Below are 21,042 nucleotides of genomic sequence, written 5' to 3'. Positions count from 1 at the left end.
AAGTAGGTCTTTGTCACTCCGTGATCCCCACTCTTCCCAGAAGCAAACATGATTACCAGTTTCTAATATCCTTCCTGAGATATTCCAGGGATATGAATTGTGTGTGGATGTCTGAGCATGAGTGACCATTTAAGAAAAACACAAATGAGAAAATTCTTACTCATGGAAGTAGACTGAACAATGGCCTTGACTTTGAGTGTGGTCACGTGACTTATTTTAGTCAATAGCAGAGTGGCACAAGTGCCAGTCATGCCAGTTCTGAGCTTCGACCTAAGGGGCCTTGAACGTTGCCTTTTGCGCCCAGGCACAGGCATGAGAAAAGCTTCCCCTGCGTGACTGCTCCCCTTTGGCCCACACACCACAACGTCTCTGTAGTGTTAAAAGATAAACTGAGGTATATTAAAATTGTATTGAGTTTGAGCAAAAATCGATTCGAATCAGGCAGCATCCAATCTAGCAGATAGAAAGGAGCTTCGAGGAACTAAACAAAATGAAAGACTTTTATAGGTGGAAGGGAGCAGAAACAAAAAAGTTGTACCAGGCAAAAAAAGCAGACTGGTTATTGCAAGGTCACTTTCCTTTAGGGACGGCAGGGGTCTATCAGGCAGATTACCTAACTAGTGCTGATGTGAGTGGGTGGTTTAAGATTCCATCTCCGGGAGAGCCAAAACTGTCATTAAGTCTTGATTTGGTGACATGGGGCTTAGCATTTTGAGTCTGTTGTCTTGTTTTTAACATAAGAGTATGGAGCAAAGCTTCCCAGTTGTGCCCATCCCAAATCAGCCAACTCTCAGTCAACCCCACATCCATTTCAAAGCTCCTGCATTTTGGGATGGTATGTTTCACAGCATTTTTGTGGCAACAGGTATATATATTTTTTTTTCTTTTTTTCTTTCCCCCCCCCCCCCACTTAGCAATATATCTTGGTGCTATGATCTAAATGTTTGTGTTTTCCCAAAATTCATATGTTGAAATCCTAACCTTCCAAGGTGACAGCATTAATAGCTGGGGCCTTTGGTATTAGTAGGAGGAGAAGCCCTCATGAATGGGATTGGTGTTCTTATAAGAGAGATCCCACAAAGCTCTCTTGTACCTTCTGCCACCTGAGGATACCAGAAGTCTGCGATCCCTTGCCCTTTTCCAGCCTCAGCATCCATCCGCTGTAAAATGAGGCTTTAGCATGAACAGGTGGAATCAGGAAGGGAATGACTACCCGGTCCAGTCTGGTTCTGCTACTTCCCAGCTGTGTGATTTTGGGAAAGTGACTCAACTTCTCTGGGCTTCACTTTCTTGACTTGTAAAATTTGCATATCTACCTCATAGGACTGTTGGAGAATTAAATTGGTTAATACACATACAGTGATTGAATCCTGAAACCAGACTGCTAGGGTGATGAAGGGGGCAAGGGGATGTGGGTACAAATTGTCAGGGCCTAAAGACCCAGAAACAGACTCTGGGCTGACAATATTGTCTGACCTTGCTGAGAGGCCTGAAAATTATCTTTACCAAAGCCTGAACCCACTCTCAGCAGCCCTGTGCCAGTTTGATTCCCAGCTCTGCCCCTTCCCAGCTGTGTGACCTTGAGCAAGTCACTTAACCTCTCTCAGCCTTATTGTTGGGAACGTTAAATGAGCTAATATATGTAAAGCAGTTAGCCTAGTACTTGACATATAGGAGTGCTCCATGAGAGTTAACTGTTAGGGTGGAGACTGTGGAGTGGCCACTCAATATCCATGCTAACTTCCTTCTAGCACGTCCAGTTTTTCAGAGGAAGCATGATTCTGGGGGCAAGAGGTGTTCCTGGAGGCCCAGCCTAGAGCCTGCTCCTTCGGCCCTTCCAACAATTTTGTGAGCACCTAATATCTGGTAGGAAAGCCCTTTCTACTTAAGCTGGGTGAAGGGGTTTCCAAATGACTGATAAAGCTACTATTATTTACTTAGTCAACAAATACTCATTTATCCTGAGGGCACTGGGGAGCCATGGCAGGTTCTGAGCAGGAGAGGTCAGCAAGTAGGGAGTAGGTGGGACAGGGCAACACTGGGGCAGGAGACCAGCGAGGCTGCTAGGGCAGGAGTGAATGTGGAGGTCTTGAGCTAGGGTAGGAGGGATGGACAGGCCTTGGAGACTGATGGGCTCAGGGGCTGGGAGTGGGAGGAAGATATATGATGGGGATTACAGTGCTCCCCAAGGCCAACTGTTTCTGTGAGACTCAAAGAAGATAAAGGAGGTAGAGCTTATGATACAAGGTCTGCTGGAGTGTTTGACTGGCTCAGCCCTGGTCACATGACTGAACCATTGCTGCAAAGGATTATGGGAAACCGAGTTTCTGACATTTTTGGCTTCTCCAAAGGAGGTGGTCAGAGGGTGGGGGGTTCCCCAGACACAGAAAGGGCTTCGGATGCTGTGTGGCCAAAAGGAATGTCAAATGTCCACACAAGGGGTTATTAGGGATCCAGGGGGCTGAGCTGTGTGTGATGTGGCTGGATCCTGTCTCTCCCTTGCTCATAGCTCTCAGGGGCTCCTATCCCACTCACACTGGGATGGAGACTCCACCACGGCCCCTGGGACCCTACAGGTCTGCTCCTGTCTTCTCTCCAACCTCATCTTCTCCCTCCCACTCTCCCCTCTGCTCCATCTGCTCCAGCCCTCCAGCTGTCTCCCTGTCTCTCAGATATGCCAAGCCACTCCCACCTCAGGGCCTTTGCACCTGCTGTCCCTCTTCCAGATCCCCACATGGCTGGCTCCCTCCAGTCTCTGCTCGGATGACACCTCCCTAGAGAGGTCTGACCTGATCTCCTCTGCTGTGCCATCACTCTCATCCCTTACCCTCTGTCACTTTCCTTCAAAGCCCCATTGTCCCTGACCTTAGAGCATATATTGACTTGCTTACTCTCACTAAAACGTCACCTCCGCGAGGGCAGGGGTTTTGCTTATTTTTTGCTGTGTTCCCATTAAGTGCTTAATAAATAATTGTTGAAATGATAAATGCATAATAATTCTAGACCAGTTCCTTTTAGTTCTCTGGGCCTCAGTTTCCCTAACTGTGAAGGAGAACTTTGCCACTCTGACCTTACTGGGAAGGGGAAGTTGGTGGAGAGATCAGGGGCTGGGCCCCAAGGAAAAGTTTTCTAAGCAGCTCCCCCTCCCAAAAGTAACCTAGGGAGAGGTAGAGAGGGTCCCCTTTCCCTAGATCAGTGCCCCCATGCCTGGGAAGAAGTGGGGAAGACCGGGCAGGAGGGAGGAACCTCAGAGGGAAAGGAACGTTCTCTTTGTTTCAATCCGGGCGCTCCCTGAACTCCTCCTGCTCCCTGGACTTGCCCCCGCTTGCCCAAGTCTTGGCGCCTTCCAAGCGGAGGAAGCAATTTCCTCTGTGCCGTCCCATTTCCGAAGAATCTCATCCTCGGCCCTTGAGGTCCCCCGTCACGGTCGAGGTGCTGAAAGCCCGGATCCCAGCGAGTCCTGCGCTCTGACCTGAGCCGCCACCCAGCCCCCTTCCCCTGCGGGTGGGGCTGGCCTCCCGGGCTCGCGGCTGCCCTTGTAAGGAGGCGAGGCCTGGGGACACCCGAGAAGCCTGGTTATAATTAACCCGGACACGTGGCGACCCCACCTCCTCACACCTGCCCCCCCACCCCCCCATCCCCAGCACCTCGGGTCTCCCAGAGGACACAGAGAGCTAGCTCTAAAAATAACCTCCCTTCCCGGCAGGACACGTCCCTCCCTATCCCCTCCACAGCGGAAATCTCCCAGTGTCACCAGGCGGGCGGACTGGAGTGGGAAAGGTGACCACCTCCTCCAACCTGGCTTTGAGTTAGAACAGCCCCAACTCAGCCCAGCCTCAGTTTCCCTCCCACCCGCTCCCAAGGAGGAAAGTACATCCAAGCACAGGCTTCTGGGGTCAGGCCACCCCTGTTCCCACCTCGGCTTTGGTCAGATGCTCCCTGTAGCTGGGTGACAGCAGGCAAATCCCACAGCCTCTCTCGATCTCTGTTTCCTCTGCTGGAAAACCAGATACCTGACCTTCAGGGGCCATTGCAAGGTTTCCCCAGGGCTAGGGCTCAGGACCTGCTGTTTGCTGGGGTCAAGGCCGCTGGGGGCTGAGGAGAGGCTGGTGGCCCAGTGGAAGGCCAGGGGAGGGTGGCTTCTACGTGCCTGGGACATTCCCTGACACTATCCCGTGGCCCCGGCGGGGGGCCAGCTGTCCCCGCCAGCCCGACTCAGCACTTGGTCAGGGGACCAGCTTGGTTGGGTGTGGGGGGGGTCTGGGCCCAGACCCTGGGGCGGCCCATACAAGGCCATGGGGATGGGCGTGAGGCATGCCTGGGTTCAGGGTGGGCACAATGCCTGGGCGGTGAGGTGAGAGGCTCAGCTGCCTTCCAGCCCCCTCCCGGGGGGCAGCCCCTCCCAGCCAATAGCACAGCTCGGGCTCCCCCGTATATAAGGCCAGGGCTGCGGGCCTTTCCCTCGGGTCAGTGTTGCCTCCGGGATACAGACAGCCCCTTCCAGCACAGCCCAGCCAGGTACTGCCTGGGGTGGGATTTGGGGTGGGGTCCAGAGTGGGGTCCTCCTCTGGAATCAGAGGCCGAGCTGGCTCCGGAAGGGGTCTTACGTGTCCTCCCCCGCGTCCTCCTGCACACAGGTGGGTCAGTGTGTGGCAAGGTGGACCTTGTGTCAGAGGGTCCCCTCTACCTGTGAGCCCCTGACTCCCGGCTGTGACTCGTGATCTCTGCGGCACAGGGTCCTGGGGAGGGTTCCCAGAATGGGAAGGAGTCTTGACAGCTGCCAGCTGTCACCCCCTGCAAGGGGCTTCGGGCCAGGCCTTGTTCATGGTGCTTTGCCACCAGAACTGGGCACCATGAACTGTGGGAGGGGTCTGTGTGTCACCTGTCAGGGTCTCTGCGACGGCAGGGACTGCGGGGTCTTTGCGTTGGTGACCTTGTGGGTCCCTATGGTGTTCCACACACTGTGACCTTGTGGCTAACTTTCCGTGGTTCCTGCATGAGTACCTGTATCCTGGGTGTGTCTCTGAGCTTGGAGGTGTGCGAGTGTGGGTCCGTTTACGGTGTGATCTGGGGGTCCATGGTGACGTGTGTTGGGGGGGGCTCTGGGGCTATGATTCCTGGTGTCTCTTGGGCTCACCAACCTTGCTTCCGTGCCTTCTCCTGGCCTCTCCCCAGCAGGGATGGGGGTGGGGACATGCTCTGAAGGGGGCTTTCTGGGTTGAAAGCCCTTGAGCCCCACGGCCTGAATGCATATCCTCCCGGCCACCCTGGTCCACCTGTCTCTGGCCTGCTGACTTGGTGCAAGCCGAGACCCTGGAATGTTGGGGGGTGGCGGCGGGGGAGGAGGAGTTTGCCAGACTCTAAAAATAAATCCCCAACCCTGGACATCAACTCCAAAGGCTTTCGTGGGTTTTCATCCCCCTTGGCCTGATGCCTCGGCCTTCCTCTCACCCTGGTCCCCATCTCCTTCCCACCATCCTACCTGCTTCCCATTCCTGGAGCTGGGAATGAGTATCCCATCCCTACCACCACCACTAAGGGGTCCCTTCTCCTGGGTCTCGTGGATAAAAGTAATAATAACAATAATAGCAGCCACCCCTCTAGGTATCAGGCCCCAACTCCATGATGGGGCCTGTGCTCAACCGGCCACATGCTTGAGCTCAAAGAATCCTCCCGGCAACCCCATGGGGAACGTTCAGTTCACAGAGGACAGAGGCTCAGAGAGGCTGAGTAACTGGCCTGGGGTCACACAGCCCGGAAATGGCATAGATGGGATTTGAACCCAGTTCTGTCAAACTCAGAGGCTGAGCTGTTCTTCTGTGCCCTGCAGGAGAGGTGTCAGCAAACAGAGGTGGGGGCAGGGACCCAGCCATCACTCCCACCCTGCCCCTCATCCCTCCACTGAGCACCCAAGAACGTTTATGGAGAGAATGTCCCTTTTCTGCTCACACACTCATTGCCAGAAACACCCTCCATCTTCTCACCAGCTCCTCACAGTTTAAAATAACAACAACAATAATAATAATAGCTGAGCAAAATAATGATCATTGTGTTCCAGGCACTATTCCAAGTGCTTTACATAATTAACTCACTTCATCCTTCCAACACCTCCATGAGGTGAATGCTATTATACCCGCATTTTACAGGTGAGTACTTTGAGGCACAGAGAGGTTAAGCAACTCACCCAAGGTCACACAGCTTGTTGTAAGTGGCAGGGCTGGCATTCAAAGCCAGGCTGTCTGATTCTAGAACCTACACTCTTACCCATGCCATGATTACTACTCTGGCTTGAGGGGTTCCCCCCTTCATTTTCCAGCTGGAGAAACGGAGTCTCTAGCAAGGTTACTAGTCTAGGGTCACCTGCCAGGATGCGGTGGAGCTAAGATCCTAACACAAAACTCTTGATACATCCTGTCGAGATGCAGGGGCTCAGAGAGGGGAATCCCTCTGGCTCCAAGTCACACAGCACAGGAGTCAGGACTGACCCTCAGGCCTGCCTGACCCCAGAGACTGGCTCTGTTCTTTGGCTGGTCTCTACTGGATGTGAGCTAATCTTCCCCTCCGCCCCTGCCCAACAGGCCCCCACACCGCCACCATGCCGTTCAGTAACACCCACAACAAGTACAAGCTGAACTTCAAGGCTGAGGAGGAATACCCAGACCTCAGCAAGCACAACAACTACATGGCCAAGGCACTGACCCCTGAGATCTACAAGAAGCTGCGGGACAAGGAGACGCCATCTGGTTTTACTGTGGATGATGTCATCCAGACAGGTGTGGACAACCCAGGTAAGCCTCCTTGGTGGAGCATCACAGGGACCAGAAGGCTGGGGGGCCTCTGGAGGCTGTCTGCCAGGCCTCGATCCCACCTCCCTGGGTCTCAGTTTTCCCATCTGTAAAATGGGGACCATATCCATGGGGCTGTTGTGAGAAACAGATGAGTTGAGATGGGTGAAGTGCTTGGGACAGGGTCCGGCACGTGGTAAACCACTCGCTAAATGTGCAGGAGTATAATGTGAGACTCCCCTGAGGAAGCTAATGCATCTCCCAGGCCTCAGTTTCCTCACCTGCAAAATGGGCACCCATGTTGGGAAAACATAGGCATCAGTACACATGGAGTGGCGCCTGGCAAAAAGTGAGCGCTCAGACTCTGACGGGGGGGTATCATGAGTGCTGCGCTTCCTTCTCCAAGGACACCCTGCCAGGGCGAGTGGAACTGGGCAGGAGCCCAGCTTCTAGCCTTAGCCCCCGACTCATGGTGTGATTGAGGGGAGAGGCCCTTTCTCTCCAGGCCTCTGTTTCCCCACTTGGGAAATAAGAGGGTCTTTCAAGTCTCTTATTATCTGTGGGGGCTGATAGTCTAAGGTTCTGAAATTTTTTAGGGGAAGATTCCATGATCTGGGGACTCTGACATGGTAATATTCTTAGTAACTGGCCCCCCAGACTCTTTCTCCTCTGTCCTGCCCGCAGCCTTCCTCCCACCCCCCCAGAGGCCACCTTGACCTTTCCCAGCCTTCCCTCCCCATTCTTACCAAGCCTCAGCCTTCTCAGTTCTGACCCAGAGGTGTCGAGTGAACTCCCTTGCACGCGCACGCACATACACACACAGTCTACACTGGACCCAGGAGCCCAGGCCTTTCTTGCTGGGGACAAGCGCCTCTGACCTCCCCCCCGACCCCCCCAGGTCACCCCTTCATCATGACCGTGGGCTGTGTGGCTGGTGACGAGGAGTCCTACGCGGTTTTCAAGGACCTCTTTGACCCCATCATCCAGAACCGGCACGGGGGCTACAAACCCAGCGACAAGCACAAGACCGACCTTAACCACGAGAACCTCAAGGTCGGCTGCCCCCAGGGGAGGGGAGGGGTGGGAGAGAGAGGGTAGAGGGATGAGGATAAGAGGAGGAGAAGGGAGGAGGTGGGGGAGACACCCAGAGAGACAGGGAGACGAACAGAGATGGAGAGAAACACAGAGGGAGATGGGAAGAGAGAGGGACAGAGAGACACGAAGTCAGGCAAGGAGATGGGGCTGGGGGCAGTGGGGGTGGGGAGGGAGAGAGAGAGAGAGAGAGAGAGGGAGGGAGGGAGGAAGGCAGGTACAAAACAGACATGTAGAAGAGGGAGAAACAGAGACACAGAGATGGAGAGAGAAAAATGGAGAGAGAGAGAGAGAGAGAGAGAAGGGGGGGTGGTGGTGAGGGAGGCCAGTGGGGAGGGAGGAGCCAAAGGAAGCAGCAGAGAGCCTGAGAGAGCTGGGAGGGCCTGGCGGGAGACTTGACCTCGCTGGGGAGGGGGGGCAGGGCTCACAGGATGGCCCGCCCTGCCCTGACCCCCCCACCCATTCTCTAGGGTGGAGACGACCTGGACCCCCACTACGTGCTCAGCAGCCGCGTCCGCACGGGCCGCAGCATCAAGGGCTTCTCGCTGCCCCCCCACTGCTCCCGCGGTGAGCGCCGGGCCGTGGAGAAACTCGCCGTGGAAGGTGAGAGCTCCCACCCCGCACACTGCGGGGGTCCCCCAGCTGTGGCTCTGCTCCTCCGTGGGCAGGTCTCTGGACTCCCCTGGGCCCCCATTTTCCAAAACACTGAAAGAACTTGGTAAGTCATGAGTACTTGGTGAGTGACAGCTGGCAGCATTACCCCTGGTGGAAGCCTGGGGGTGCTGTCAAGACTTGACACCCAATTGCGCCAGGGTCCTGACCTTCGTCCATCTATTCATCCGTCCACCCATCCATTAAGCAAACATTTACGGTTGTTCTCGCTCTGTGTGGGGAGCTGGGGCTCTCGTGATGAATAAGATGGACAAGGTCACTGCTCTCACAGAGCTGTCAGCCTGGTGGGGAGATAAGAGGAAACACAGAAACCAACAAAAGAACAAGATAATTCCAAAATGCCATGAAGCCAAGAAACAAGGGTTGTGGCACAGAATGACAGGCGAGAGCTACGTTAGAAAGGAGTTGAGACCTGACTGACAAGAAGAAGCCAAGCTTGGGAAGAATTCCTGGCAGGTGGAACAGCAAGTGCAAAGGCCCTGGGATGGGAAGGTGTGTTGGAGGCATAGCAAGGAGACCAGTGTGCCTGGAGCCGAGTGGCTGATGGCGGGAGGGGAGGAGATGAGGTCAGAGGGGTGTGGGTGGCCAGGTCGTGCAGAGCCTTGTGGGCTGTTGCGAGGACTATGGCTTTGACCCTGTGGGAGAAGGAAAGCATGGGAGGGTGGTGAGCAGAGGAGGGACAGGTTCAGACTAATAGGGATCCCTCTGGCTGCTGTGCAGGGAGCAGACTGTGGGCAAAGGTAGGAGAGAGGCTGAGAGGGGGCAACTGCAGCTGTCCAGGTTGGGGGTGAGGGGTAGCAATGGAATGGGGAGAAAGAGTGGGTATGTTTGGGAGGTAGAACTGTTAGGGCTGGCAGGCAGTGTTGTTCTGCTAAATGTTTAACAATTGGCTCTCAAAAAAAAAAAAAAACCCAAACAAACAAAAAAACAAGCCCTGATTTGCAGCCAGCAACTACCAATTTCTCTGGTGTAAACTCTCCTACTGTGGCCAATTTTAAGCTAATCACGTGACATCATACAGAGCTGGGCAATGGGAGGAAACGTGCAGTAGCACATCGTTATGTAGCATTTCCACCATACAGATACAATAGATGAAAATAACTTCAAGAACATAGAAAATAGTAAGTGTAGTAAAATAATTAGAAAGTGATAGTTCTGAGTATTTATTCCCTATGTTTTAAATATAATTTATTTAATTGTAAGGTGTTTTTTTTTAATTAATTAATTTTATTTATTTTTGGCTGCGTTGGCTCTTCCTTGCTGCGTGCGTGCTTTCTCTAGTAGCGGTGCGCGGGCTTCTCATTGCGGTGGCCTCTCCCGCTGCGGAGCACGGGCTCTAGGCACGCGGGCTTCCGTAGTTGTGGCTCGCGGGCTCCAGAGCGCAGGCTCAGTAGTTGTGGCGCACGGGCTTAGTTGCTCCGCGGCATGTGGGATCTTCCCGGACCAGGGCTTAGAACCCTTGTCCCCTGCCTTGGCAGGCGGATTCCTAACCACTGCGCCACCAGGGAAGCCCTAATTGTAAGTTTTTATAATTTACTTTTAACAACATAATATAGTATACAGTATATGATATAGACTATATTATGTGGTATATTATACAAATAATGTATAAAATATATAAAAATACGTATATGTATTATATAAATAAATTTATTCTACACATAATACATATTTATTATGTATTATGAATACATATGAATACATACAAACACTATAAATACTATAATATAATAATGTTTACTGATGGCTCCTGGATTCCTGAGACTTTGACTCTCTGTCCTGGCAGCCAGCGGGAGCAGGCACCAGCACACTACGGCTCGCAGGTGAATTGAATGTGAGGCTTGGTGGCGGGAAGGGGAGAATCCACGTTTTTTGTCTTGAGCACTTGGTGTGGGTTTTCCCAGGGCAGACAGGGGAGGAGCACGCTTTGGGGAGGGGTCATGAATCTGGGTTTAGACACAGTGTTTAGGCGCCTTTGGGACCTCCACAGGGCCAAGGTCCAGGCCCGTTAGGGGTAGCAGTGTGGGGTCCCCAGGGCCTCTGCGCCCCACTCGAGGTGGGGCAGGCTGCTGACCACTGCCTCCTGCGGCCCCTCAGCCCTCAACAGCCTGACGGGAGAGTTCAAGGGGAAATACTATCCTCTGAAGAGCATGACAGAGAAGGAACAGCAGCAACTCATCGATGACCACTTCCTGTTTGACAAGCCCGTGTCCCCGCTGCTACTGGCTTCAGGCATGGCCCGAGACTGGCCCGATGCCCGTGGCATCTGGTGAGGCCCCCCTGCCCTATGGCCCCCTTCGCCCCTGCCTCCTCCAGCCTTCCCGTGACTTTCCACCAAAGTCAAGACCATAACAGTAATTATCCAGAATCATCTTGCCCTCCACCCCTGCCCACCCTGTGGTCTGCATGTCACATTTTGGGAAACTTGAAACTTAGACTTGAACCAGACTCCCTGGATTCAAATCCCAGCGCTGCCACTTACTAGCTGTGTGACCTTTGGCACATGATTTAACATGTCTCTGCCCCAGTTTCCCCATCTATAAAATGGCGATCATGATAATTCATAGCTTTTGGGGTTCTTGTGAAGATTAATTGAGTTAATTTATGTAAAGTATTGGAAAAAGTGCCTGGTATATAGTAAGTGCTCATATTGGCCATTAGTATGATTTTTATTACCAGCTGTTGTTGCTAGCTGGGCTTTCCATGAATCTTTGAATCCCTGATTCTGATAGTCAAAGATTTTAAAAGGTTTTGAGGACCAAGGTTTCAAAAGATTTGGAGAGTGTAGGTTGTAAGATTTCAAGACTTTAAATATTTTTAGATTCCACTAATTTCCGATTCTGTGATTCAGTGGTTTCAAACATTTCCAGATCCTGGAGTTTTACAGTTCTAAAACTCTTTCTGAGATGCTACAATGTGATGGGAAGATTTATCAATTCTGATTCCTGGCTTCCGTTTTTCAAAGATTCTGAGGTTCTAAGAGTCTATAATGTTCAAAGAATTCAGACCCTAAAAGTCACTGATCCCAGGATTCGAGATTCCACAGGTCCAGTGACATTAGAGTCTACAGGTGTTAGCTTCTGAGACTTTGAGGTGCTCCCACCTCTTGCCCTTCAGGCCCGCTGCCCCCTAGCGGTGGGTATGTGTTTGCAAGACGCAGGGGAATGGGGTTCCCGCGGAGCTGATTCCTCGGCCTTTTGCTGCGCCCGACCTAGGCACAATGACAACAAGAGCTTCCTGGTGTGGGTGAACGAGGAGGACCACCTCCGAGTCATCTCCATGGAGAAGGGGGGCAACATGAAGGAGGTTTTCCGCCGCTTCTGCGTGGGGTTGCACAAGGTAGGTGCCTGCCTCTCGCGTGACTCCACGTGACCACCCCAGCTGCTTTCCGAGGCCCCTCCCCTCGGAACCCGGCTCCTCCCTATACCCAAGCCACGCCCCTCAGCACCCGCCCCACTCGCTTTCCAAGGCCCCGCCCTTTGAGAAACCGGCCCCTCCCCTATGTTCAAGCCCCGCCCCTACGAACCCGCCTTCCCGGCGTCCTCAAGCCCAGCCCCCTCAGAATCCTGCCAACACCAGTGCGGTCGGGCCCCTCCCCTCAGAATCTCGTGCCTCCAGGTCTTCCAGACCCGCCCCCTCGGAATCCTACCCCTACTGACATTCTCACACCCTGTCCCTCCGAACCCTGTCCGGGTTGTGGGTGTATTTGGGGGCGCCCGCCGGCGCTGATCCCAGGTCCTCTACCCCTACCTCAGATTGAGGAGATCTTCAAGAAAGCCGGCCACCCCTTCATGTGGAACGAGCACCTGGGCTACGTGCTCACCTGCCCATCAAACCTGGGCACCGGGCTGCGTGGAGGCGTGCATGTGAAACTAGAGCACCTGAGCAAGCATCCCAAATTCGAGGAAATCCTCACTCGTCTGCGCCTGCAGAAGCGGGGCACAGGTGCGGCCCACATCCCTTCCTGTGGCTTCTGCGGCTGGCCCTTTGCGGCGGCTGAAGGGGAGGTGGGGCATCCCCACGAGTTCTGGGGGTCGGCAAGGGCTGCCCTTCTGTGAGCTTCAGTTCCTTCCTCTGCAAATAGGCATCAGCACGCCTTATCTCAGATGAGTCAATATACCATCATGGTTATATAATTAATATACACTGTGTATGTCCCTGGCCGCCTAGGGACCTCACTTTCCCATCTGTAAAGGGGAGGATGGTCAGGATTCGACCCCAGGCAGCCCGGCTCCAGAGCTCAACTCTGTTACCCACCATGTTGGATGGTCGAGGGGTGAGGTACCTAAAGCCGGAGATGTGGGCCCGTGAATAGACAGACGCTTAGGAAACTGCGTGCACTTAACCTTTACACAGTAGGCACTCGCTCAGTACGTGCGGCAGTCGCCGTTGGCACGGGGGTTGCGTCCCGGGCCCCGCTCCTGCATCTCTGCTCGCTCCTTAGCCCCTGCCTCCTATTCCCACAGGTGGCGTGGACACGGCCGCCGTGGGCTCAGTGTTCGACGTGTCCAACGCCGATAGGCTGGGCTCGTCGGAGGTAGAACAGGTGCAGCTGGTGGTGGATGGTGTGAAGCTCATAGTGGAGATGGAGAAGAAGCTGGAAAAGGGCCAATCCATCGACAACATGATCCCCGCCCAGAAGTAGGCGCACTGCCCGCCCGCCGCCGACTGCTGGAGACCCAGCCAAAGGGAGGACCCGGCCCACCGGAGGCCCGCCCATCATCCTTTGCCCCGCCCCTTTATCCCGGAGTCCCGCCGATAAAGGTTTAGTCTACCCGGGGCTCTAGCCACCCTCCTTCGAGTTCCAGTTCCAACCAGAGTTCCAACCAATGGGCTCCATTCTCTGGGTTCTGGCCAATGAATAACCTCCCTTATGCTCTCCTCTCCTTTTCCCTGGGCTCCGCCCACCATCAGGAGCTCTGGCTAATGGAGAGCACCCTAGCTCACCTGGGGCTCATGCTTTTTCTCCGCTCAAAGCAACAAATAAAAGCAATGGTGGCCTTAGCGTTGTGCGCGATAGTTATTGGGGGGGGGGGAGGGAGGAGGAAAAGGAGGAAAGACTTTTGTAATTGGCTACTGTGTGACCTCGAAGTGGTTTGCCGTCTCTAGACATGTCCTAGGGCTAGACATGCTTTATCTCATCTCTAAAATGAGGCAAAGTTAGGGTACAGAGTCTAATACAAACATTACAAAGCTCTATGGGGAATCTGAGACCCGGAGAGGTGTGGTCCAGTGTCACACCGCCGAGCTTGGGCCCTTCCCAACCTCGGCTCCCAATCACTCACGCTCAGATCTCAAACACAGGGTCCTCGCGAGGGAGAAACAGAGGCCAAAGAAAATGTCTGAGACTTGAATTTGGCCCCCCGGCCTCCGGTTTGAGACCTCCCATGCATCTCATCACTGTCTACTTCATTATGCTTTTCACTGGCCTCCTTCTGTGCGATCTGACTTCAGCCCTCTACAGCTGCTAGCAGTCTTTCCAACTTTCCTTACTTTGCTCGACCACCTGCCATGGCTCCCCACATCGCCTAGAACGCTCTCGTATTAAGTGCGATTCTTCAAGGCCAAACAAATTCATACCATTTGCTGAAGGCTCATCCTTCTAGTTCTTTTCCCATGATTCCTCTATATACTCTTTTGTTCCTTACACCCTGCAATTCCCACCTTAATGTCTGCCCAAGCTGTTTCCTCCTCCAGACTGGGGCTTGGGTCAGAGCATACCTGTGAAGTCTTTAAGGATAGGACTTTCGGAGAGCTTGGTCCCAGGAAAGAGCAGGAAGGGGCCTTGGGGTCGCGTGTGGGAGAAGCAGGTAATAGACGTCAAGAAACATCTGAACATGTATTGGGTGTTGGCCACGTCAATCACTTCTACTTGACCCAATAGGCTGAGGCCTCCATTTGCTAGGGCATAGCACGTGGGCCCCTAAAGAGAAAGGCCTCAGAAGAAAAGGTGAGGCAGAGTTAAGAAGACAGAGCCCCCAGGGACCTGGAGGAGGCACTTTTTCAAACCTTGTCACATAGGTAAAGGGCCCTTAGAGATCAAGAACTCTCTCCATTTTCCAGAGGGGAAACTGAGGCCCGGGGATGTCAGAGTTCCCAGAGAGATTACCAAAACAGAAAGGTTAGAAGAGACCCCAAAGGTCAAAGCACGCAGGGCCTGTTAGACATGGGGATGCCCTTTACAATACTGTCCCCAAATGAAGATCCCATCACTAGTCCCAGCTCCAGCCCTGAGGCCACACAGACCACACACACTCCAGCCAGTAAGGTCTGAGCCAGCCGAATCCAGAGTCCAGGCACTTGTCAGCTACCATGCCTGTCCCGCCCATTTTGCCTCATAAGGCTGAAGTCCACCCCTTCTCTCCTCACCTTCTGTCCGGTCCTGACCTCCTCGCTACTCTTCTGACCTGATTCCTTCCCTCCATTCACAGCACAAACCTGCCCCTGCCTCTCCCTTACTCACAACCTTGCCATGGCTCCCCAGTACCCTTGGTACAAAGCCCAGGTGCCTCTCCACCACCTTCAAGGCCCTGCCAGCATCTCCAGCCTCATCTCTCACAGTGACTCTATACTCACTCAAGTCATGTCTCATTTGCTGAAGGACCTGTACGCTCTCTGGCTTCCCAGCCATTGTACACACTGTTCCCTCTGCCTAGAACACGTGACCCACACCCCGCCATGTCTGGTTAGCTGCTCATCGTTCTCTCCATCACAGCCAAGCTGTTCCTCCCAGGAAGCCCTCCCTGGCTAGGGCAGTTTCCCCCTTTGCACTCCTGCGGGCTCTGGACTCCCCCATACCAGCCCTGCCCACTCTGGATCACTGAGGACACGGCTGTCTCCTCCACTGGACCGTGAGCCCCACGAAGGCAGGGCTGGGGCTATTTTGGTCACCACTGTGTCCCCATCACAGGGCTGGGCACAAAGGAAGCCCTCCGGGATTGAGGTTTCGTGACAGGGTTGGTTCCCCCGACACACACCTCATTTTTCTACCCTCTCAACTGTAAACACTTCTCTTTCAGCAGAGTCCTATTCTGGCCTCACTCATAACAGGAGTTTGGCTCTGCCCCAGACCCTGAATTTTTCAACACTGGCCACTCTTTCATCTTTACCACCCTTCATTTCTCATTTGACTTTCCTGTCAGCTCCGTGAAGAATACAACAGTTGACCCTACTATGCTCTAAATGGGCAATTGAGGCAGTTTGACTAAGCCTCTTCCCTGCATGCAACCCTCCATGGCTCCCCAGTGTCCTCGGATGAAAGCCCAGCCTGCTCACTTTGGCCCACAAGGCCCCGGGTGAAGCAGCGCCGCCCTCCTGCACTGGACAGCGCTCTACTGCTTAAGTCTATCATGCTTCCACTTCCCTTCTCCTGCTCCTGACACCTTGACTTTCCTTTGGGGAGCCCCTTCTAAGTCCAGTTGTAGGCACAGGCCACTCCAGAGTCACAGCGACTGGTCCAGGGACGATCACATGACTTTAAGCTCAGCAGACTTTCTGCTGCAGCAATTAAGCTGGAAGGATGAAAGCTTGGAACTGCTGGCATCATTATTGCCATCAGGGAGTGCCTACTGGATGAAACTACTAGAATGAAACTCACACTGAAAAAAGCAGAGGTGAGCTGGCCTGCTGCCTAGATCCAGATGTACCTGAAGTCAGGCACCCTTGGCCTATGAAATGAGCAAACGAATACCTTTTTGCTTAAGTGTAGACGGATTCTGAGTCCTAATATAGCATTTCTCTTGCTAATTCTCCACCCACCCCCAACACAGCAGCCACCCTGAAATTACCCACAGTTCTCTGAGCTATACCATGCACTTCCACTTCCAGGCTTGTGCCCAGGGCATACCTAATACCTGGTCAACTCCTACTCATCCTTCAAAGCCCAACTCTGGCACCAGTTCCTCCGGAGTGCCTTCCCCAAACCCCCTCACTTTCTCTTCCGTGGCCCCCAAAGCAATGGTTTCTCTAGTGTCTATCAGAACCCCCCCCCCACAATAGACAGGGGCTCCCTGTGTCTCCGTGTCCACACTGGGCCTGGCATGGAGTAGGCACCGGTCAATGACTGTTTATTGAATAAATGTACTGCTGGAGTAAGAAGTGGCTTAGAGTCCAGTATAACATGTGGGTGGGTATGTGAATGGATGAACGGGGGTCCGATATAGGAACTGGGGCCTCGTGGATGAGGCCGAGTCCTGTCCTGCCCTCTTCCACAATCATCCTTGACCCTCACACCCCCACTACTCCCATTCTGCAGATGAGAAAACCGAGGCTCAGAAAGGAGAAACCACTGGCCCAGTCACACACCTCCTCCTCATCTCACTTGCAGGTGAGGGCAGGGAAGGAAGACCCCAGGGTCAGCGTGGGGGAGGGGGGACTTCCTAGGTTTATTGGGCAACAGGCTGCAGGTGAGGGGCTGACAGGAGGAGGGTGGGGCTGTAATAACTTAAAAACCGGAGGTGAGAGCGGCAGCTCCTCGGGAGACCTCTGCAGAGGGGAGGGTCCGGGGGTATTTACAAGGATTTGTACAAAGTGCCCCGCGCCAGCCTGGGGCAGGAAGGGGGGGTTCGAGCAGGAGGGGATGGGGAGGGGAAGGAATCTGCCTCTCTGACCCCCACTCCCGACCCCACCCACCCCAGTTCTCCAGCCTTGAGGCTCAGCAACTCTTCTTGCCCCTGCCCAAGGCCTAATTCTTGAGCTGTTGGGGGGGAATGGAAGTTTCCTGTTTCCCTTTCTGCCCCCGCTCTGCCCCCAAAGTTTCCTCAGGTGCCCCGAGGCAGGGTGAGGGGGGACAGGACAAGCTGGAGGCTCCAGGAATGTGCCAGCTTTCCCTGCTAAGCCCCTTCGCTCTTCTCTCCTGCCCAGCGGCCCCAGAGAACAGCAGAGGGGACAATCTCTGCCCCCAGATCGATTTCAGGGAAACTGAAGTGATGACAAAGGGAGAATCCCCTCCTTGATCCCCTTTCTCTCCTGCCGAAGCGAAGTAGGAGAGGAAAAGAGGAGGGGACCCAGGGCCGTGACGGCTCAGAGCTCGAGGTCATTGGAGATGCGGGTGACGAGGGTGCGGAAGGCCAGGGCAGTGCCCGCCACGCGGCGGAAGAGAACTCCTCGCAGGCCCGGCCGGGGCAGCTGGCAGACCTCCACTTCAAAGTGGGACAGGGGCTCGGGCCCGCCCGCACCCCCGTGCAGGCAGGCCAGCAGGAACGGCTGGGGCTGGCGGCAGCGGCAGCGGGCGGCCGCCGTGGCCTGGCGCAGAGCTGCCATCAGGGCCTCGGGCGGGCGCGAGCTGGTCAGCTTCACACTCCAGGGGAATCGGAGCAGCCGGGGGGCGGTTTCCGTTTGATCCCAAGGTAGATGGCAACTGAGGTGGGAAGATATTAGGGGTTAAAGATGGGGGAGAAGAGGAAGGTAACCCACTGTTCCCACTTTGGGACAGACTCCAAGGACAGACTCCCTGCCTAACAAAGAAATGTCTCGCCTAAAATACCAAGAGTGTTCCCCTTGAGAAGCACTGCAGATCTAGTCTTTCTGGTTTAGGTGGGGCATGAACACAAGGGTGAACACATGACTCACTTCCGGTCAATGAGAGCATGCAACCAATCAGTGATAGGTTCAAAGATGAGCATACCACTAAGTCTGACCAATCAGAATACTCCACCCTTCTGGTCCCAGGCATTGGTTTAGGGATGGACATGTGACCCATTTCCAGCCAATGAGATTCGGTCCTGGGACTGTTGGAACTGCCGGGGAGGCTCTTTATTTCCACTTGGGTTTCTACAATGGCCCAGAGCTGTTGGCAACCCTTGTGCCTCATTGGATGAGAGGGGAAAGGAGGTGTGGTGTCAACAGGGGGAGGAGTGGGTTAGAGATGGGAGAGGCTGAAGTTAAAGATGGTCAAGGAATAATGCTCAGGGATGGAGGTGGAAATGAGAGGAAATCAAGGGGGCGGGGGTGGGTAAGAGGAGCCAGCAGAGAAGGGAGGGTCATAGGGACATTTCAGGAAGTTGGCCTTGGAGGATGAGGATGAGGCTTGGGCCCCATCTAAGGGTCTGGTGGGGGGGTGAGGAGAGGTACTTACACAAGTGGGGTCTGAGACAGGCAAAAGGGGAGGGGCTGGTGTGGCACTCAGGGGAGGCACATGCACTCACCTTGTGACCTCAGGTCCCCCGATTCTCTCAGGTTCGTCTGTGACCCTAGGGGAGGGGAGGGGGAAGAGTGTCTAATCTGGACATAGGGGCCTCTCCCTCAACCCACTGGCTCCAGGACTCTGGGCAGGCCCTGCCTCAGCCCTGGTCCCTCCCTGCTGTATGGAGCTGGGCTGGGGAGGGCTGGGAGTCAGGATTTCATCTCCCTCTCCATGCCCAGAAGCGGAGCCCCGTTTGAAATGGTTAGTGCAGGCTGGAGGAAAGATACTGAAGGATTTGGAAGACAAAAGAGGGGGGGGGTGGGCAGAGACACATACCTACATATAGAAGGACACACACACATACACACACACACACACACACACACACCCCTCCTTCAGGCTGTACTCAAATGAAAACTCCTTAGTGAGGCCTGCCCCATTTAAAACTGCACCCTCCCTTCTCCACACCCCTGACCCCCCCTTCCTTGCTTCCTTTTTCTCCTTAGTACTTGTCACTACCTGACAGTATATATATTTTACTTATTTATTGTTTACTGTCTGGGTCCCCTAGTAGAATGTCCTGGGCAGGGATTTTATCCCTTTTGTTCACCTTACTCTGGGCCCACGATGGTGCCAGGCACACAGTAGACACTCACAGAATAGTAATAGTAAATATTTATAAAGCATTTTCCAAGGCAAGATTTTAAGCTCAGTCCATGCATCACCTCACTTAGTGATACACCTCACCGCACAACAACCCTATGAGGAAGGTACGGTTATCACTATCCCCATTTTAGGGAAGGGGAAAGTAAGGCCCAGAGAAGTTGAGTCATTTGCTTAAGGGCACTCAGAAGAGCTCGGGTCTGAACCCCAAGAGTCTGGCTCCAGAGGCCAGACTATTGTTTATTAACTGAGTGAGGAAATGAACAACCGGAGCCCCTACCCGACTCACAGCGCCCCCTCCCGCCAGGCCCGCACACAGGTCAGACATGCAGATAGAGAGGCAGAGCCAGTGAAAGCAGAGGGTGGAGGGGACTTACTGATCTTGGATCCCTGGGGCAGAGAGGCGCCCGAAACGCAGCGGTTAGAGTTCTGCCGTTTAGAGGGATCGAGGGTAACCCTGCAGCGTGAGGAGGGAGGTGAAGGGTGAAGGAGGAAGAGGAGGAGACGTGGGGATACAGAGGCAGAGTAGAGCAGAAGACAGGTTAGGCCCCGTCAGCCCCCCCCATCCCGCTCCCCAGACCCCACATCCCGTGGGGCTCACCTTCGGGTCAGTTTGGAGGTCAGCTTGGTGAAGAGGTTGGTGGTGGGGCGGGGCCGCCCAGGGGGCAGGGGTGTGGCCTCATGGGCCAGTGTGGGAGAGGCGGGGGGCCCATTCTGCACGCCCCCACCTGCCCCGCCCCCTGCCCGCCTGTCCCGGACCTGGCCACCGTGGAACGTGCTGCGGATGGTGGAGCCGCGGGCCAGGCGGCTCCGCTCCCCTGACGGGGGGGCCAGGCTGTGACTGGAGGGGGAGGCGGGGGGCACCCGTGGGGTCCCCGAGCTGTGGGCAGAGAGGTACAAGTCAGGGTGGGGCCTTGAGGCAGGCCAAGTCTCCAGCCCCCTGCTTCTCCACTGGTCGTTCCTGAGATCAGAAACCTCTAGCAACCTGGGCCTCAGAGACAGGGCTGCTGTGTACGTCGTGCAGGCGGTGCGCTGTGCAGCCCTAGTATTGTCTTACCTCCTCGTCTCGACTCCTAAGTCGTCCCTCCTTCAAACTGCCCTTTCTTTAAACTCTGCCCCCTCCAATCTGTCCCCTGTCCCAATGCTCCTCTCTCCAAACTCGGCAATTGAATAGATTCAGATACGTTTTTGGATGAATCCCTTGCTATTTGCCATCCAAACCTCAGGAACCAAACCAAGTGTGCAAACACTTTGCTATTATTCAGTCGTGGGAAAGGAATAGATGTGAACATCAAGGGGACCTACATTCATTATGAAAACGTTTCAACAGGTGAAAAGAAAGAGGAAGGCACCCTCTCCCCAACTCTCTCAAGACGCTGTGTGGGCAGAGGTGGTTCCACTAGCCCAGGACCCTCCTCTAGGCCCTCTGAGGCTCCCAGTCCTGACAGCAGGAGCCAGACCTCCAATTTCTACCCTAGGGAGCCGGGACCAGCCTGGATCTCAAAGAGGGAGCCCTGATTGGCAGATACCACTACCTCTCTCCCAGAATCCATACACCTTGTTTTACTCTTAGTGACCAAACCCCTTAGAGTATGAACATTGCACATGGCTGCCCAGACAGATACTACATTTCCCAGCCTCCCTTGCAGCTAGGGGTGGTCATGTGACCATGCTCTGGCCAACAGAATATAAAGAGAAGTGCTCTGT

At 54.3% G+C, this 21,042-nt stretch overlaps 2 protein-coding genes across 3 annotated transcripts in view; one reads left to right on the top strand and one right to left on the bottom strand.

Moving 5' to 3' along the window:
- The first annotated feature begins 4,411 nt into the window (after positions 1–4,411).
- Positions 4,412–13,553, top strand: CKM (creatine kinase, M-type). The gene is made up of 8 exons (XM_007168131.3): positions 4,412–4,518; positions 6,579–6,788; positions 7,684–7,838; positions 8,348–8,480; positions 10,647–10,818; positions 11,765–11,888; positions 12,305–12,494; positions 13,016–13,553. The coding sequence occupies exons 2-8, from the start codon at positions 6,596–6,598 to the stop codon at positions 13,192–13,194; spliced, it is 1,146 nt and encodes a 381-aa protein (XP_007168193.1). The 5' UTR covers positions 4,412–4,518; positions 6,579–6,595; the 3' UTR covers positions 13,195–13,553.
- A 3,036-nt stretch (positions 13,554–16,589) lies between these two features.
- The window catches only part of MARK4 (microtubule affinity regulating kinase 4), a 29,400-nt gene continuing 24,947 nt past the window's right edge, over positions 16,590–21,042 (bottom strand). Inside the window, exons 15-18 of one of the 2 annotated variants that reach the window (XM_057534546.1) lie at positions 19,937–20,215; positions 19,713–19,792; positions 18,695–18,739; positions 17,695–17,907 (exon numbers count right to left, since the gene is read on the bottom strand). In XM_057534546.1, coding sequence (XP_057390529.1) covers positions 17,843–17,907; positions 18,695–18,739; positions 19,713–19,792; positions 19,937–20,215 — 469 coding nt within the window. In that variant the 3' untranslated portion in view covers positions 17,695–17,842. Of the gene's footprint in view, positions 17,908–18,694; positions 18,740–19,712; positions 19,793–19,936; positions 20,216–21,042 lie in introns of both variants that reach the window. The other variant, XM_057534545.1, reaches the window with a different exon arrangement.

Source organism: Balaenoptera acutorostrata, chromosome 19 (assembly GCF_949987535.1).
Source record: "Balaenoptera acutorostrata chromosome 19, mBalAcu1.1, whole genome shotgun sequence".
Lineage (NCBI taxonomy): Eukaryota > Metazoa > Chordata > Mammalia > Artiodactyla > Balaenopteridae > Balaenoptera > Balaenoptera acutorostrata.
This window is presented reverse-complemented; position numbering and strand designations above follow the sequence as displayed.

Excerpts from the sequence above, each read along its gene's own strand:
- CKM (XM_007168131.3), top strand. The coding sequence starts at position 6,596 with ATGCCGTTCAGTAACACCCACAACAAGTACAAGCTGAACTTCAAGGCT. Across the intron at positions 7,839-8,347 it reads TTAACCACGAGAACCTCAAG|GGTGGAGACGACCTGGACCC; the intron begins GTCGGCTGCCCC and ends CCCATTCTCTAG. Across the intron at positions 8,481-10,646 it reads GGAGAAACTCGCCGTGGAAG|CCCTCAACAGCCTGACGGGA; the intron begins GTGAGAGCTCCC and ends GCGGCCCCTCAG.